General features: G+C 33.1%; 1 protein-coding gene across 2 annotated transcripts; it reads left to right on the top strand.

Annotated features, from left to right (window-relative positions):
- The first annotated feature begins 5,163 nt into the window (after positions 1 to 5,163).
- On the top strand, positions 5,164 to 7,813 carry LOC107624068 (transcription elongation factor SPT4 homolog 1). 2 transcript variants are annotated; one of them, XM_016326512.3, is made up of 6 exons: positions 5,164 to 5,299; positions 5,708 to 5,821; positions 5,895 to 5,986; positions 6,082 to 6,137; positions 6,591 to 6,652; positions 7,525 to 7,813. In XM_016326512.3, exons 2-6 carry the CDS (start codon positions 5,732 to 5,734, stop codon positions 7,570 to 7,572), a joined length of 348 nt encoding a protein of 115 aa, XP_016181998.1. In that variant the 5' UTR covers positions 5,164 to 5,299; positions 5,708 to 5,731; the 3' UTR covers positions 7,573 to 7,813. The 2 variants fall into 2 exon arrangements, with proteins under 2 accessions (XP_016181998.1, XP_016181999.1); XM_016326513.3 differs by having other exon boundaries at positions 5,169 to 5,303.
- The last annotated feature ends 4,530 nt before the right edge of the window (positions 7,814 to 12,343 follow it).

Here is a 12,343-nt window from a genome sequence, read left to right as displayed (position 1 = left end):
TTTATCGAGTAAAGTCAATTATTCGCCTTTCGTTCATTACTTTTACGGCATTCACTTACCCTGCTGAGAACATGCGAGGACGACGTTCTCACCCCCTATAGATTTCCCTTTCAACAACAGGTTCAGGAATCCTTGGCGCGGAGCCGCAACTGAAGGTCAGAGCTTTATGTACATATATATCGATGATGGGGGAAAATCGTGGGTAAAGATTTTCACAAAAATAAGCGCGTTGTAAGTATAGTTCTAAACTGACAATTAAACCTCAATCAAATTTAATTTGTTTGTCACTTAAGCAAACCCAATAAAATTAACCGAAGTATTAAACCTCGGATCGTCTCTCAAGGAATTGCAGGGAAGTATGTTACTATTGGTTATGGAAAAGTATCTTTTTGGGGTTTTTAAATGTTGAACAAGAAATGTAAATAACAAGGAAGTAACCTAAAGTTTAAGAAAAGTCCTAGTAAGGATTGATAATTGGAATTCCTATCCCCATTATCATAGTCACTTGTGGTGGTAATTACCTTTTACTATCACTTAGTTAACCTCTAACAATTGAAGGTAAGTCAAGTGAGAAAATCAACTTGAATTCACAAGTCCTAATCAAAGACTAGAGTTAGTGAAGTTCAAGTCAACTAGCAAGTTTCAATCACCAACCAACAAGAGACTTTGACAATTCAAGAGTCTCTAATTACTCAATCCAAGCTAAGAATATAAAAAGCTAATTAAAAATCCAACCAAACATTTTATCAAACACTTGATGGGCGCAAAAAAAAGCATAGAAAAGCGATAAGAGAATATAAAATCTAAAACCAATAATTATAAAATCAATGATAACAATTAACGGAAGAAGCAATAAACATAAAATACCTCAAATTGCATTAAAAGGGAAATCAAATATAACATGAGAATTCATAAACTAAATTGGCAACATAAGGTAATTAATAAGGAAAATAAATAAACTAGAATGCTAGAACAAATAAAGGTAGAAGAGAAACTAAATTGAAACAAGATAGAATTTAGAATTTGAGAAGGAAATAAAACTAGGAACCCTAAAACCTAGAGAGAGGAGAGAGCCTCTCTCTCTAGAAAACTACATCTAAAACCTAAAATTATGTGTATGATTGTTTCCTTCCATGATTTTCCCACTCTGCAGCCTATATTATGTGTTTTCGGGTTTGGAACTGGGCCAAAAGGAGCCCAGAAATCGCCCCCAGCGTCTTCTGTGTAATGCATCACGTGACGCTCTGTCATGCGTACGCGTCGCTCGTCTTCTGCGCCAGTCACACGTACGCGTCGTCCACGCGTACACGTCTCTTCCAGCTTCTCAAAACATCATTTTCTTGCGTTCCTTCCACTTTTGCATGCTTCCTTTCCGTCCTCTAAGTCATTCCTGTCCTATAAACCCTGAAAACACTCAACAAACATATCACGGCATCGAATGGTAATAAGAGGGGATTAAAATTATCAAATTTAAGGCCAAAGAAGCATGTTTTCAATCATAGTACAAAATTAGGAAGGAAAATGTAAAACATGCGAATTATATGAATAAGTGTGAGAATAATGGATAAAATCTACTAGATTAAGCACAAGATAAACCCTAAAAATGGGATTTATCAATCGATATCTTCTGTATTTGGTTTAGCCTTGGATTTTTTTCTCGCCATTTATTCTCTTTGATTTTTAGAGGGGTAGGACTTGTATTTTGAGAATCCTGATATATAATATCTTTGTGATCAAGTGATTAAGAGTAAACTTTGCCAGTGTATTTATAGTAGAATTGCTAACCACCTTTGTTGGAGTGATCTTATCTTTTCTGATTAGATAAGTGTTCCCTTTATCTTGAGAGTTTGTTGAGATTCACCTTCTAGATAAAGTAGAGATTTTGGGAGAGCGGTTTATCTGCTTTGAACGAGCAGAGCTTTGCCTTTGAAGGTCGGTGTCTGACCTCTTTAAAGAGGTCAGGCTTGTCATGAAGTCCACCTTTATTGATAGGCCTTTCAGTGTTGTTGGATATGGCTGTTATCTATTGGGTCAGGATATGAACAACTACCATCACAATATCCTTCCATCCCACTCTAGAATTCTATCACCGACCTTCTCTAAAATGGTTTCGTCGGCAGTGGATCAAACACGAACATGCCACCACCATTGCCTATCCTATTTGTTAGCGACTTAGTGCCATCGGCTCCTCACATCCTCATTAATGAAGTTGGACATCGAATAGGATGAAATCTTCATGTAAAATTATTTTTTATTGACAATATATGTAAATTAAGTTTTAAAAATATTTTAATATGTCATTCTAAATTTATGTTATATTTTAAATGAAAATAATCAAATCAATACGTCTTTTATTTTTTATAACATCTTTTTTCATTACATTCTCAACATTTTTAGAAATCTTAAAAATATATCTTGAATGAAAAAAAAAGGAACTAAACCTAGGAAAGAGAAGTTGATTAGGGAAAATATTATAATTTTAAAATTGAAAATTTATTTTTTATAATATTTTAAATTTAGTTTTTGATATTTTATTATTCATATCAATAATTTAATTGACATACATTATAAATAATTTTTTATATATGTTAAATTTTAGGAAGAAGAACGGAATAAGAATATAATATTATATGTGAAATTATTGTGTTAAAGTTGTTGTTACGTGATATAAGAGTCATCCTATTTATAAGGATATTACTAACTAATCTCATAAATATCCATCTACTAATTGGAGAAGCGCGGAATAAAAAGATAATATTATATGTGAAGTTGTTGTGTTGAAATTGTTGTTATATGATACAAAAGTCACCCTATTTCTAAAAATACTATTAAGTACTAACTAACCTCATAAATATCCATTTACTAACTACTACTTATTATTAACTTAACTCCCAACTACTAACAACTCTAATAATATTTTAATAATATATACATCTAATTAAATATTACATATTAATAAAATAATTATTTTTATATTTATCGTGAAAAAGAAATACGATTGGATGGTTATGTAATTTTTTTTAGATAACGTAAAGTATTTTACACATTATATTAAAAATTTAATTCTCATACTAATAAATATTTTTTTGGGATAAAGTATATTTTTTGTCCTTAAAATTTATTAAAAATTTTAAAAATATTCTTAAGTATTTTACACATTATATTATTGAAGTTTTCGATTTATATCAAATAATATATGATAACTATGTTTGATTTATTTTTGTTAAATGTTGTTCTTATGAAATTATTGTTAAATTGGTCCTAAATTTTTTAAATAGTAGAGTATCGTTTTTGTCCCAATGCTTGGAGTAAGTCTTATAATTCTATTTGTCCTCAATATTTAAATCGTTCTATTTCTTCTCTAATGTTTATAAAAGTGATATTCATTGTACTCTATCATTAATTATACTAATAAATCAGATTGTATTTTTTAATTATTCTCACTTGAATGTATTCATTCTCAATTAGATCTCACTTAGATATGTTCAATTTCAATATTGTACCCACTATTTGTGTTCAGGTTCAATTATGTCCCTAAACAAGTATTGCAGGAATTAGTTTCTAACTTTTGATAAGTTATTATCCATAGTGGATCATCGATTCTGTCCAAATATTTGTATTCTAACTTTGAAAAAAATTTTTTAGAATTCTAACTAAAATTCATGATGTATAATTGATAGCAGGATAACATTGAATTATTTTTATAAACATCAGGATACAAATAGAACGATTCAAACCTTAAAGATACAAATAGGACTTATTACAAATATTAAGAACAAAAAATAATATTTTTTTTTTAAATTAGCTGCCAAAATATATTTAATGCAAATAATTTTTTTTTGGATAAAATTAATTTTTATCAAATTTTAAAGGAATTTTTTATTTTTATAAATTAAATAAATGTAATAATTACCGAAATAAATAATTTTAAAAATATTTATCGAAATAAATACCCCTCTCTTATCTCGTTTAGACGTTTACATTGTAAATGAGATAATTTTGTATGTAAATAAGATAAGAGGGAAGTATGCAACAAGTCTCGTTTACAGTGTAAACAAGATATATATCTCATTTACAGTGTAAAGGTCTAAAGGAGATACATGTATTTTAAAAAAAAAAAATTAAAAATAATAAAAAATATTAATAATATCAAGAGTGAATACCCCACTTGGCCCTGAACAATTATCTCGAAAGGACAACGAGGCTCCCAAGAAAAAAAACACCCAATCCGATATTTTTTTGGGACTGATTAGTCCATGTGCCAAAAAAAACATTAACTTTTTTTGGCACATGGGCCTCGTTGTCCTTTTGAAGTAATTGTCAGGGACCGGATTAGGTTTTTTTGTTAAGGGCCTCATTGTCTTTCGAGGTAATTGTCAGGGGCTATTTTTGATTTTATTCTAATATGAATAATCCAAATTTTTAGCATGTAATTAGTACATAAAAAAGTTAGTAGAAGAGATTAAAATGGATATGTTTGATCAATTAGTATTCAAAAAGGGATTTGGATCTTCTAAAGTTTGAATTTCACTTTAGAGAGTAAGGTGTGATTTCTCACCATTTATTTCATAGGTGGGACCAATAATAAATATGAAAGAGAAACTATTCAAGAGTAGAAGATCACACTTTACTCTGTAAAGTGAAATTCAAATTTTAGAAGATCCAAATTCCTCAAAAAGGTTGATGGGACAGTGGGAAGAGAATTAAAATTGTTATCTCTTACGTTATCTCCCACTATACACATGGTAGATAACCGTTTTAATTCTCTTCCCACTATTCCATCAACCCTTTTTAGTACTAATTTATTAAATTTATCCATTTTAATCTCTTCTATCTACTTTTTTATGTGTTAATTACCTGCTAAAATTTTGGATTATTGATGAGTTATTAATATTTTTTATTATTTTTAATTTTTTTTTTAAAAAATACATGTATCTCGTTTACATGATATTTATCTAATTTACACTGTATTGCATGCTTCTCTCTTATCTCACAAAATTATCTGAGATAAGGGAAAGATGGTAAATATTTTTTAAATTATTTATTTTCGGTAATTATTATAATTAATTAATTTATTAAAATAAAAAACCCAATTTTAAAGACAAAAATATACTTTATTTTTTTAATAGAATAAAAATAAAAGAATGCATTTTATCAAAAGAACGAAAGGGGGGTTGAAGTTTACTATTTGTGAATGTCATCGTAAAAAAGAGGAGGGAGAGAGGTTGAAGGCGAGGAGACAAAGAGAGAGGAGCAGTTAACTGCGGCGGAGACCTCGTCGTAAGCGGTGGAGCCGGCGGTAGGTACCCTTCTTGTTCTGCCATTGTTATTCTTTCTTGAAATATTACCAATTTTTTTCATCTTGTAAATGAAATGAGCTATAATAGGCAAAACCCTAATTCATCCTTTGATATTTGAAGGACTTAGGTTTAAATTACTTATTTATAGCTATATAGTTATAGTTAGGGTTAATGATATTACACAAAAATGCTATTTAATCCATGTAGATGTTTCAATCTTCTGAAATTACATGAATGTTCTCGACTCAACTCAGTCTCGTTTGCAGTTATCGAATAATGTAGCTAAATTTGGGCGAGTTATGTGTGTGATTTCTTTCATATCATATTTAGACAACGTTTTAGTTTTAATCATTGAATAGTTTGGGTTTAATCATGATCTCAACCATTTGAATCAATTGAATATTCAGTTCAAATATTTTGAGCTTGCAAAAATGGCAAGTGCACCTGCACAAATCCCTACAAGCTTTGGCCATGAGTTGAGGGCTTGTCTTCGTTGCCGCCTTGTCAAAACCTATGATCAGGTTGTATTCTCCTTCCCTTTTGTATTTTCTCTTTTTTGCATTTTTTTCTAACTATTTGATTTTCGTTGTACAGTTCAGAGAATCAGGTTGTGAGAACTGCCCATTCTTTAAGATGGAAGAAGATCACGAGCGTGTTGTTGATTGCACCACCCCCAATTTTAATGGGTTTGTTACTACCAGTTTTTTTTAGCTGAACTCACTTCACCCTGAATTTGCCAGTGCTCATTTTGTTTTCCATTTTCCATTAAATTTTGCCACAGGATCATTTCAGTCATGGATCCAACCAGGAGTTGGGCTGCCCGCTGGTTACGTATTGGTATGTTTAGTGTTTCTCTTGATACACTTTTTTCCTAATTATCGCTTGCTTTTCCTTGGCTTTCAGTTTTCAATTATGCTTCTGCTTTACAATATTTTGGTGGAAGTAGTAATTTGGAACGTGGAGTTTCGCATTTTATTGTTATCCTTTTATTCTTTTTCCCCCTTTTTAATTGGACCTAGATTTTACTTTTATAGTTAGGCTTTCATTGATAATAATTACATGTATAAGCACACAAATAAGGATTATAACTACAGATTAGTCTTGCACTTGTTTGATCATTTTGGCCAATTTCACATTCCAATACAAGGAGTCGGCCAAAGTGCATGGCAATTGAAGTGATTTGAAAAGAGGAAAAGAAAAAAAGGGATTCTGTGTAGATTGAATGTTTACATAGAGATCTTGTATAGCATTTGTATTGTGGCATTTAGGTTGAACTTGAATATGTTGCAGGAAGATTTGTTCCTGGTGTTTATACTCTTGCTGTCTCAGAGGCTCTTCCTGAAGATTTACAGGTTTGATTTTTTTTTTATTAGTCTATATGGGTTTCAGAATATTATATTAGTTAGAGTGATTTCAATTTTTAGTGATTAATTTTGATACATTGTCTGGTAATGTATTTTATGCTGTCGACCAGTTGCATCTTATTATATGCGTGACTTTTGAGATATTTATTATAAAAAGTAAATTCTTAATGGTATGCCACTATGCAATTGGATGAATGTGTAAATTGGAAAAGAAAATGAAAAAAAGTCACATTTGGCGGTGTTTGAATTTTTAATGAGTAGATATCTGGTTTTTTTTTCCATTACAAAATTTCACAAATAAATGTTTGGCCAATACATCAAATCCACATTATTTAATTGGCTGCTAAATTTTGCCTACCTGCCATTCTTCTGCTAGTTACGAGGGCATAATCATGATAGTGGGCACTAAGATGATAAATGCTAGTAATGAAGTATTATGTCCTCCTCTCGTGTAAACTCAAACTCCAACAATGTTGATAGTTTTATCAAATATATATCAAACCAGTAGTATGTTAATAAGTCGCATAAATTGTGGCCTGTATGTAATTTCTTCTGATGCATTTGGTTGGAGGCAAACACATGAATTCAAGAGTCTTTCTCTTCATATTAGTCACTAGATTTTCCTTCTGACCTTCCTTTGGTGATTGGCTCGTGATTTATGAAGGGATTGGGCGTTTTTTTGTATTGATTTTAGTAAAGAAGACAAACACCTTGGTGTGTTTATTTTGATTATTGAGCTTCTAGTGGAGAAAGAAAACAACTAACCCTGTCTCATTATTTCTGGAGAAGGGAAAATGTTTAAATTGCTAACTTCTATTGAGCTTTAGACAAATATTTGATTTGTTATGCCTTTTTTGCAGACCATATGTGAAGACGAGCGCGTTCAGTATGTTCCTCCCAAGCGTTAATGAAATGCATAGGGGACTTTGTGACTTCACTTTTAAGCTGAATTGTGAGTCTGTAGTTGTGGGATTTTCACTGTCCATAGTTGTGTTCTGATGTATTTTATAGTGACTGTTAGAATTCTTCAAGTTCTGTTTAGTGTTTAGTGTTTCTCTTTTGATGAACAAATGAACAGATGACGATTTGTTCTGAAGAGATCATGAGTGACGTTACTTGATCAAAATATCAACGTTTTATTTAGTGTTTGATACAAATTGTTAAAGAATTTACGAGTAGTCCCGAAAGAATTATTCTCATTCTATTTTGGTCATTCCTTTAACATTTGTTATAAAGTAACTTAGATAAGCATATACTACCTAAAGGTAATCTTATCTAACTTCTCATATATAAACTTCAAGAAAGTTTCTATTAATTTTTTCAAAAAGGTTTCAGAGTCTCATATGCGGTAGATAATATGCTGTGTTTAGTTGGTGTCCTTTAGACATAAATACAAATAATACACAAGTAGAAGGAAATACATATATACACAATTTTTTTTTATCATGTTTGGTGATAATATACAAGACATAGTTATTTAATTTAAATGTCTGTTTTACCCCAAGTCTAACCCCCACTACCACCATTATCATCACTATCACTTATTTCCACTACCATTGCCAAAATTTTCAACCTCAATTCAAATTAATATCATCAACAAAATTTAATCACTAGTTCAACAATTTAAATTAAAAATTGAAAGAGAGTACAAAATTTCAACAATTATATTTTAAAAATAAAAAGTTGATTAGGAATAAAAAAAATAGAAATGAAGGTGAAAGGGATGTACAAATCTGGGAAAAAAAAGGGGAGTTGAAAAATGGTAGAAGCAAAGAAGTCAAGAAGGTGATGGGGAAGTATTGGAATAGATTGGAAAATGACGGCGGTGACGCAGTGAGACTCGTGGTAGTGACGACCTGCAATAGCGAGGGTGGGGGCGATGTGATGACAACCATGACGGTGAGGGAAGAAGGCACAACAAGATGTAGAGGCACATAGACTAGAGGAGTTTTATGGTCAGATTTGCGACGGGTGACAACAGTGATGGCGAGGGAAGAAGGCATGACGAGTTTGTAGAGACTAGAGGAGTTTTGCCGTCAAATTTAAAGAAGAAGAAGAAGAAGAAATGAAGAAGAAGATAGATATGGGAAGTGAGTGAAAAGGCTAAATGAATGAGGTTAAATTTAGAATTTTCAAAAAATATTAAGAGCGAATTCGTCCAAAAATAAAGTTTATATTGTGTCTCAGGTTAAAAAGCTATGTCTCATTATCTCAGAAAGACAGAAAATAGACGTATTAATGTATTATATGCACTTTTATGTGTAATTGTCTTTCTCTCTCTCTTTACGTCTCACAAAACAAACACTAAATATGTATAACTGTGTTCATATTTTTTATAAACCTAGACATCAACCAAATGATGTCATAATGCACCTCATGATGCCATCTGTTAGAAACAAGAGACTAAACCAGAGAAAGGATTTGTGTATTATAGAGTGTGATGAAAAGTACAATGTACAAGGGGTATATATAGGTACCAGAAGAATCAAAGTAATAAAAGTATAGAATCCTACAATTAATATACAGATATGCTATATAAATATAAACGATGCTAACTGATCTAAAATGATTCTAATGATTCTCTAACATCCCCCCTCTCAAACTCAAGTGGGAGCTAAGGACGCCATCTTAAATTTGGATAACAAAGTGAGAAAACGAGTCGGGTGATGAGCTTTCGTAAAGATATCAACAGTCTGATCCAGTGTTCCAACAGCAATGAGACAAACAGCATCAATAAGGATACATTGCCGAACAAAGTGACAATCAATCTCAATGTGTTTGGCGCGTTCATGAAAGACATCATTATGGGCAATCTGAATAGCACTGCGGTTGTCACAAAAAACATCAGTATGAGACGACTAAGGAGCACTCAAATCTTCGAGAAGCCAACGAATCGAGATAACCTCAGCAGTGGTGTCAGCGAGGGCACGGTACTCAGCTTCTGTACTTGATCGAGCAGTGAACGTTTGCTTCTTAGCACGCAAAGAAATAAGAGCGTCGCCAAGAAACAAACAGTAACCAGTAGTAGAACGACGATCAGTGGGATCACCAGCCCAATCAGCATCGGAGTATGCCTGAAGGGACAAAGAGGAATGGGCAGAAAAATAAAGGCCATGAAATAGAGTGCCTTTGATGTAGCGAAGAATGCGAAGAACTGCCGCATAGTGAGTAGTACGAGGAGCTGACAAGAACTAGCTAAGTACATGAACTGGATAGGCGATGTCTGGTTGGGTAACAGTTAAGTAGACGAGTCCTCCAACTAGCTGTCGATAGAGAGTAGGATTATCCAAAACAGTGCCATCCATAGGAGTAAATCGAACATTAGGCTCAAGAGGAGTAGACTCAGTTCGACTATCTGTAATTCCGGCTCGAGCAAGAAGATCTGAAGCATATTTAGCTTGAGAGAGATAGATGCCATCATCGGTGGATATGACTTCTAGACCAAGAAAATAGCTGAGAGAACCAAGATCTTTCATCTCAAAAGTACGCTAAAGGGACACCTTGAGATCAAAGATACCATCAGCATCATCTCCAGTAATGATTATGTCATCAACATACAGAAGTAGAAGAACAACTCCACATTCACTTTACGAATAACGAGAGTGTTCTCATAAGGACTGCAAGTGAAACTAAGACTGCATATGGTAGTTCTGAACTTGTCAAACCATTCACGAGGAGCTTGCTTACGCCCATAGAGTGCCTTGCGAAAGAGACAAACTTTTCCAGAAGGACAAGGATAACCCGGAGGGGGTTTCATATAGACCTTTTGTTTCAAATCTCGATTAAGAAATGCATTCTTCACATCCATCTGACTGAGAGACCATTTTTTTTTACCGCAGCAATGGCAAGAAGAGCTCGAACAAATGTGAGACGAGCAACAGGAGCAAAAGTCTCTTCATAGTCAATACCATACACTTGCATACAACCATGAGCAACCAATCGTGCCTTATAACGGTCAATAGAACCATCAGAGTGAGTCTTGATCTTGTATACCCATCTGCTTCCCACAACTTCCTGATTAGAAGGAGAATCAACCAAGTCCCAAGTGTGTGCATTTTCAAGTGCCTGTATTTCTTCCTGCATTGCTTGTTGCCAATTTGAATTTGTGGAGGCTTCTCTGAATAAATTAGGTTCATGTTGATGAAGAATAATAGAAAAATAATGATAATCAAGAAGATGAGGAGGTGAATTTCTCAGCCTGGAACAGCAAGTGGAAGGAGGAGGCATGACGGTAGGAGTAGGAGCGTTATCCGGTCTGGAATCATCGGGAGATGGAGAAGGCGGAAGAACAGGAGGCTGTGGAGGGTGACTCGAGATAGAACCTGTAGAATCATCACTAGGAAAAAGATTAACATTGGGGTTAGTGAAAAAATGTGACTGAGTAGGAGAAATAGACTCAAAGGAGGAGAACCGAGAAAACATGTGATGCTCCCAGAAGACAACATGACGAGATATACGAATACGTTTAGAGAGAGGATTGATAAACCACTATTTCATGGTTTATCTTGTGCTCAATTGAGTGGTTTTTATCAACTCTTTACCCACTTATTCATACTATTTGCATGGTTTCACATTTACCTTCCTAATTATGTGCTTTGATTGAAAACATGCTTCTTTGGTCTTAATTTTGATATGTTTAAATCCTCTCTTATTACCATTAGATGCCTTGATATGTGTGTTAAGTGATTTCAGAGATTACAGGGTAGGAATGGCTTAGAGGATGGAAAGGAAGCATGCAAAAGTGGAAGGAATACAAGAAGTTGGAGAAACTGCTAAGCTGTCCAACCTGACCTCTTCGCACTCAAACGGCTATAACTTTAGCTACAGAGGTCCAACTAATGCGGTTCTAGTTGCGTTAGAAAGCTAACGTTCGGGGCTTTGATTTGATATATAATATGCCATAGTTTCCCTGACGCTAGGCGATGCGAATGCGTGCTCCATGCGGCCGCATCGTAGTGACAAAAATCAGCGTGTTTGAATTCGCAACCAGCGAATTCTGGGCTGTTTCTGACCCAGTTCTCGGCCCAGAAAACATAGATTAGAGGCTATAAAGTAGAGGAATTGCATCCATTCATACACAAGCTTTCACATTCACAATTTTAGGATTTAGATGTAGTTTTTAGAGAGAGAGGTTCTCTCATCTCTCTTAGGATTAGGATTTAGGATTTCTCTTAGTTTTAGGAGTGACTCTCAATCCGAGGTTCAATGTTATTTTTATTATTTTCCCAATTTTATTTATGGATTCTTCTATGTTACATATTACTCTTTGAATTAATGTTATTTGAGATATTTCAGTTTATTATTGCTTTCTTTTATTTACATTATTGTTATTCCCATCTGAAGACATTTTTATTCCAGTAGATTTACTTTTCTCCTTTTGGTCTTGGTTAAGAAATCAGTAACTCAAGAGTTATCAAACTCAAACATGATTGATAATTGTTATATTTGTTAATTAAATTGAACTTCAATAATCCCAATCTTTTCTTAGGAAATAAATAGGATCCGAAGATCAAACCAATTAATCCCTTGACCTTCCTTTGCCTTAGTAAAGGTTAACAAAGTAGAATTAAGATTCAATTTTCATCATCATTGATAAGGATAGCTAGGATAGGACCTCTAATTTCTAATACCTTGCCAAGAGTTTATTTTATTATTACTATTTTATTTTATTCTTTTTGT

Source organism: Arachis ipaensis, chromosome B10, assembly GCF_059453495.1.
Source record: "Arachis ipaensis isolate K30076 ecotype BB chromosome B10, ASM5945349v1, whole genome shotgun sequence".
Taxonomy (NCBI): Eukaryota; Viridiplantae; Streptophyta; class Magnoliopsida; order Fabales; family Fabaceae; genus Arachis; species Arachis ipaensis.
The sequence above is the reverse complement of the archived record's forward strand: the minus strand, read 5'-3'. Positions and strand labels throughout refer to the sequence as shown.

Coding starts and splice junctions, on each gene's coding strand:
- LOC107624068 (XM_016326512.3), top strand. CDS start 5,732: ATGGCAAGTGCACCTGCACAAATCCCTACAAGCTTTGGCCATGAGTTG. Junction 6,138..6,590: donor TGCCCGCTGGTTACGTATTG/GTATGTTTAGTG, acceptor AATATGTTGCAG/GAAGATTTGTTCCTGGTGTT. Junction 6,653..7,524: donor CTCTTCCTGAAGATTTACAG/GTTTGATTTTTT, acceptor CCTTTTTTGCAG/ACCATATGTGAAGACGAGCG.